The 6,794-nt window shown below is 41.5% G+C and overlaps 1 protein-coding gene across 1 annotated transcript; it reads right to left on the bottom strand.

Moving 5' to 3' along the window:
• Positions 1 to 657: 657 nt before the first annotated feature.
• LOC129251285 (uncharacterized) lies at positions 658 to 1,329 on the bottom strand. The gene has a single exon (XM_054890646.1). It carries the CDS (start codon positions 1,327 to 1,329, stop codon positions 658 to 660), a length of 672 nt encoding a protein of 223 aa, XP_054746621.1.
• Positions 1,330 to 6,794: the final 5,465 nt, after the last annotated feature.

Genomic DNA, 6,794 nt, shown 5'->3' with positions numbered 1-6,794 from the left:
ACTACTCCACCAAGGAGGGTGAGTTTTTTTGCTAAATTTTATGGGGCAGGACGTTTTGTAGGCCCTACTAAATGCCTTTTCCAGTGTTATGACCCTACTCTCAAGGCTTTCCGTGAGAGTGATTTGAGGGATAGGAGTCCCTCCTATCCTCTTGTTTACTGCATTTTTGAACCTCTTCCAATTGGTTCTTAAAGGATTTCGATACGGTAGGGGTGGATCTACCTTAAGATCCAAATCGTAGAGGATCCAACTATGATCAGAAAAGGACCTTTTATTGGATACCCTCCAATTATTTACCCTTACTAAGCTGTTTTCAGACAGTAGAGTAACATCAATCACTTCCTCCCATCCTCTGAAGTACTCCGTACTAGGAAAGGTGAAAGTGGGAGTGTTACCCCGGTTACATACCGATAAGTTAGTATTAATAATAAAATTATATAAAGACTCACCTCGGTCGTTTGTCTCGGAGCTTCCCCACAACGCATGCCTCGCGTTGGCATCGCATCCGAGCAGCAGGTTCTTGTTTCTGGCTTCACACACAAGCCGACGAGCCTCCTCGGGTGGTGCTGGCCGATCATGTGCCATGTAGATGGAAGCCAGTATGATGCCGACACCGTCAGCGGCTTCTACCTCCACAGACCCATGCTGCTGGTCGCTTTACAATTTGACGGCGTCGCCAAGCTGCACTCCCGGGTGCTGCTTGTTAACGCCATCGTTTTTGGTAGATGCGGCGTCGTCAAGTTGCATGCCTGTGAGCAATTCGTTGGCGCCGTCAACCTCGTCCTGTTCATCCTCCGGATTTGCAGATCGGAATATCTTCAGTTGCGTTTTCCTGACGCCGAACCGAAGTTTATTGTCCACTTTTCCCAGTGGCTCGATACTCTCCTCCGATATTTGAAGAAGGAAGGACACACTGTTCTTTTGCGGAGCCTCCGCTTTGATGATGCTCCAGTCATCCATCGGAACAGTGCGGTTGTGTGCCTGCAAGTATGGAATAAGTTGCTTGGCTTCGAATTCCATGTTCGGGATCCAGATGCGAGCCCTCGGCCGTCGAGGGATTTCGCTGGGCGGGATTAGTTTGAGCCTCAAACCTTCCCAGTCGCTCTGGATCTTGCCCAGAACTGTTTGCAGGAAGTTAAGGGAGAGTTGATCATCGCACTTGATCACTCTGTATCCGCGGACCACCTCCATTGAATCAAATCCTGGCACATGACCCTCCGGGTTTGCCATGACATGATCGACGACAATGCGGGACAGCCGTGCCTCGATTTCGGACCACTTATCCGATGCAGGTTTACCGCGGTTCGTTATTTCATCAACCATAGCCATTTGCAGGTGATCCCGTGCCACCTCATTAAATGAGCGTTTGGTGGGTTTTGGTATCGAAGCAGTGTGAACCGCCACTTTGTGCTTCTTTGTTGGTTTGGCGCTTTCGCCCTGCGAACGATTTCTTTTTTTTATCCATTGTTTAACAAAATATCTTTCTTTGATCTGTTGTAACTTTCTCTTTAACCGCGACTACTACTCGAATAGTAAAAAAATAAAAACTAACTTAAAAAGCGTATTTTGCATGCGCAAGACAATTGCTCAACTCATTCGAGTACCGCTACTTTATTCCGCGAATTTTTGCTCATGTACTCTTCGAATGGTAGGCTTCAATATTAGTAAAACGAAATTGCTGATAATTTTTAAAGTCATAAATTTCTCCAGCTTAACATTTTAAAACAGGGGCTGGACGAAGACTTTTTATGCATGTGTAAGTTATCGTCAGTCACTTCAACTGAATAACTTTAAATATTAAACTTTAAATATTAAAAAAGGTGTTTCACTAATTTGTATATATGTATGATACGTTGGCGTTAGAGACCAGATCTGCACTGTTCATCTAAGGTAAAGGAGGTCGAGCACACACGGGTCGGGCTTTTATGCTGTTCCACTGGTGCCACTTAAGCTACGCACTTATATCATTAGTATTGCACTTATATATCGTCCCCTTAGTATTAAAATAGCCTATAAATTTTTTGGTGTTTTGAGAAAATGAATTTCAAACTTTTTGTCGAAAGTAGCTCTCACTCAAATCTCGTGATATGTGTAAATAATTATTATTTTTTGACTGACGTTTTGACACACTTTGTGGAACTAGAATTTGACAAAATTTTGACCACATATAAAATCGACGATGGAGAATCCAAAAATTCAATAAAAAAATAATAGCCTATGAGCACATAGGCTATTGTTATACTAAGGGGACGATATATATATAATTGGTGCGTACGCCCTTTTTTGGGCGTTTGGCCGAGCTCCTCCTCCTATTTGTGGCGTGCGTGTTGATGTTGCTACAGAAATGGAGGGACCTAAGTTTTAAGCCGATTCCGAACGGCAGATATTTTTTATGAGGAACTTTTTCAAGGCAGAAATACACTCGGGGGTTTGCCATTGCCTGCCGGGGGGCGACCGCTATTAGAAAACTGTTTTTCTTAATTTTGGTTATTCACCGAGACTCGAACCTACGTTCTCTCTGTGAATTCCGAATGGTAGTCACGCACCAACCCATTCGGATACGACGGACGCACTTAATAACCAGAAAATATAAAAAATTTCATCTATTATATTGAGATAAGTTTTAAAACAAATAAATTAACTGGATATTATTTTACCAGAATATTTGGTATACATAATTTCATATATTCCTTTCATTAGTGTTAAGTTTTGAATAAAACGATTTTTTTTTTTGCATTTAAAATCTCGGAGTATTTTACTATTCTCATGTTTTTCTCTACCTATTGTACTTCTGTTATATAAATAATTAACCTTCGAAAGACACACTGGGGGGTTAGTCACCCTGCAAAATATTTAATGGATTCCTAACATCTGAAAATATACCGTTTACTGTATTTTAGTAACGCCGACTTTTCTCTGCGAATTCATGCAGAAAGCCCTCAGCAGTTTGTGTGCTCCGAATTTATGCAGATCTAAAAAAGCGATGGGGTGATATTTACCCCAGTGTGTAGTTGCCGTAGTGCTTTTACACATGCAGTAAACGTTAAAAGAAAGTTAACACCATGTAGATATTCACAAGTCTAGAACACTATCATCGTCTTGAAAATCAATTATTTTTAAAAGAAAATCGCTTCTTCTAGAAAAAGAATTATAAAAGATAAAAATTCACCTTTTAGAAAGGTAGCTAAAAACACATGGGCTGAAACGTCCCGAGCCTAACACATAGATGGCATTAGCTTTATTGCATTCACCTCTTTTTCAGTTGGTACTAATATTAAAAAGGCAGCTGTTAAAATTTCATGATATTCTATTCTTTAGTTCGTGAGTTATTGTGCTATTATTATTATTATTATTAGAAGGCCATTACGCACTGCGATCTGATCTATTGTGAAAGGCCTATTTTGTAACCCTAGAGTTTTAGGCTTTTTAGAAATTTTAGCACAGTTTTGGGTTTGTTGTTCCAAAGATTGCATGGAGATACTACGATACCACCAAGGTGGTGAAGTCTTTGTCTGCCCAACGCAGGACATACACAAAGCACATGTTCTGAGCTTTCTATGTCCATTTCGCAAAAGCGGCAGACATTGGTCTCTGATAGACCAATATTATTTAGATGGTACCTAAGGCTGCAGTGACCTGTAAGGTATCCGGTTAAAAGACACAGGTCTACTCTGTTTAGTGAGAGAAGTTTGTCAGATATTCCTTTGTTGGGACTTAGGAATAGTTTGGTTGACGCTGACCGGCACAGTTTAGCCAGTGTGCGGCAAGTTTTCTTTCTTCCCATTTTCTAAGGAATTCATTAATGTGGCCTTTTGTTAGTCCACAGAAAGGCTCAGGACCAGTAAGTTGCATATTTGCTCCTTGTTTTGCAAGGTGTTACTATGTTGAGGTTTCCTAACGTGTTTAGAAGGTTTAGGCAATCATTTACCAATTTAGAGGTGATAGTTGTTGATAGAAGGGCTTTTAGAGCCGCTTGGCTATCTGAAAGTATGTAGATGTGAGTACCTCTCATTTTCCTTCTAAGGCATTCTCTCACACATATTTCAATGGTATGTATTTCTGCCTGGAATATTGTTGGGTAGGATCCCATCGGAATCGATTTTTTGAATTTGGGACCACTGATTCCTGCCCCTGTTCTACCATTTTCCAGTTTGGACCCATCAGTAAACCATAGCTGGGAGCCAGGTTTGAAAGTGATAGAGTTAGTTCTCCAGTCTGTTCGTTCATTGATTATAACTTGGAAGTTCCTGAAGAGTATTGGTTTGGGTGATAGTATATCATCCCTATGAAGAATGGGACTATGTAGGAAGTCTTCTAAGATCTTTAAATGTCCTTTCATATCCCCACTTTTAAGTTCAGATATACCTTTTAGTCTTAAGGCACTCGAGCGAGCTTCCCTTTCAATTAGAATTGGAAGCGGTGGTATGTTCAGGAGCACACCCAATGCATCCGTGGGACATGTTTTCATAGCCCCTGTAATACCAACACATACCAGGCGATGCAGTTTGCTTAATTCATTTGCCGCCATTCTTTGCTTGACCTTGGGCCACCATGCTAAGGATGCATAAGTGACTATGGGTTTTACAACTGTGGTGAATGTCCAGAAGGTCATTCTAGGGTTTAGTCCCCATGTCTTACCAAAAAGCTTTGTACATGCAAAGAATGCCCTTGTGGCTTTTGAAGTAACTCTCTCAATATGGGAATTCCACGTAAGCGTTTTGTCAAGACTAATGCCAAGATAGTTCGTTTCTGTCGAGAGTTCAAGTGTTGTTCCATTAAGGGTTGGACATTTGAGATTTATGTTCCTTCTCCTAGTAAACGGTACAAGTGTTGTTTTGGATGGGTTGATGAAGAGCCCTTTTTCCGTGCACCATTTGTTTATTATTGTAAGGGCTTGCTGCATGCGATCCGAAATGGTTTCCTCATGCCAGCCTAATACATAAACTACTAGGTTATCAGCATGACCCTGAGTGTGAAATCCTAGGTTAATCAGTTTGTGGAGAAGTTCATCTATGACTAGAGTCCACAAAAGAGGAGAAAGTACGCCACCTTGTGGGCAACCTCTTGTGAAATTGAAGTCGATGCCGTGGGAATTTAGCTAGATTGTTTTCCCTAATATACTGATCAACTATCTTTTCCATTGTTTTGAGGAAAAATGAGATGAGACTAATTGGTCTGTATGATTTAGGCAATTGTTCGGGGTTTTTCCCTACCTTTGGAATAAATACGACCTTAACCTCAGCCCATTTTGTAGGCAAATATCCTAGCAGTAAGCTTGCTTTGTATAGTCTGGTCAAATTAGGGATAATATGGTGTGCACCCTGCTGTAAAAGACAGGGGAATATCCCATCAGGACCAGCAGATTTGTATGGGCTGAATGTTGATATCGCCCATTGTACCCGCTTTTCATGGAATAGCTTGTTTGCTAGTTTTAAGTTCTCAGCACCCGCAGATGTAGTAGTTTCTGCCGGTACAGAGATCTCGTCTAGCACAAGTGATCCAGGGAAGTGAGTGTCCAGCAGAAGTTGACTGGTTTCCTCTGGATTCCTTGTGTAGCTTCCGTCTGGTTTTTTCAGGGTACTAATGCCGTTTGAGTGATCTTTTAGTAGGGCTTTTTGGATACGAATAGCATCCGGAAGACTACAAATCTTTTCACAGTGATTCCTCCAAGTAGCCCTTTTAGATTTCCTCAATTCTTTATTGTAGTTGGTTAGGGCTGTTGAGTAGGAGGACCAGTCCCCCATTGCTTTAGCTCTATTCCATAGGGTTCTTGTTTCTTTACGCAGGTTGGAAAGTGTACTATTCCTCCAAGGAACATTTCTTTGTGGCTTTTTCACTTTTACTGGGCAACTTTCGTGAAACGCAGATATTATGTTTGAATGTAGTTCGTTCGATTCGAACTCAAGCTCAGATATAAGCTGAATGTGACGCTTAGAGCAGTTAACACTTTGTTCTAAATAGAAGTGAAAGTAGTCCCAATTAGTTTTTCTGGGGTTTCTGTAAATTGTCGTTTGTGGTTTGGTTGCACCTATATCGAATCTAATATGTCTGTGATCCGACATAGATGTTTCCTCTGACACATGCCAATTTGAGACTTCGGACAAAGCATTATGGCTAGAGAGAGTGATGTCAAGGACTTCACATCTGATTGCAATAATGAATGTAGGTTCGTTGCCTCGGTTTAGGATAGATATATTATACCTAAGTAGAAATTCAAGAAGGTACTCACCTCTTGGATTGATGTTTGTGCTTCCCCACGCTGTGTGGTGCGCATTTGCATCACAGCAGAGGATCCACCGGAGACGTTTTTGCTGACAATATTCCACCAGGGCTATAACCTCCCTTGTTGGAGCAGTGACCTCATCTCCTGGAAGGTAGGCGGAGGCAAGTACTACCTCATGCTCACCTTTGCTCGTTGGCACTTTTACCCAAATCGCCACCAGGTCTTCTGTAATAAACTGTGATATTGGGATAAAGGTTAGTTGATTATTTATTATCACCGCCGCTCTGGGACGGTCTTTGTTGGCAGCATATATCAACTTACCGTTTACGCTCTACGTTTACGCGTACCCATTGTTCTTGAATGAAAGCTACATCCAAGAGTTCTTGGTTAAATCTCCTCATAAGCACGTCTGAGGCTGCTTTTGCGTGATGGAGATTTATTTGAAGGCATCCGAGTTGCCTTGACCGAGAAGATTTTGGCCGAAGTTGGGTTTTACTGAACCCGTAGTTCAGCCAGTTGTTAGAAGTCTTTATGACTTCTGCGGAGATTGGGTCGACAGCAATGGTAATTT

This window comes from Anastrepha obliqua, unplaced genomic scaffold (assembly GCF_027943255.1).
Source record: "Anastrepha obliqua isolate idAnaObli1 unplaced genomic scaffold, idAnaObli1_1.0 ptg000012l, whole genome shotgun sequence".
Lineage (NCBI taxonomy): Eukaryota > Metazoa > Arthropoda > Insecta > Diptera > Tephritidae > Anastrepha > Anastrepha obliqua.
This window is presented reverse-complemented; position numbering and strand designations above follow the sequence as displayed.

Coding starts and splice junctions, on each gene's coding strand:
- LOC129251285 (XM_054890646.1), bottom strand. CDS start 1,329: ATGGCTATGGTTGATGAAATAACGAACCGCGGTAAACCTGCATCGGAT.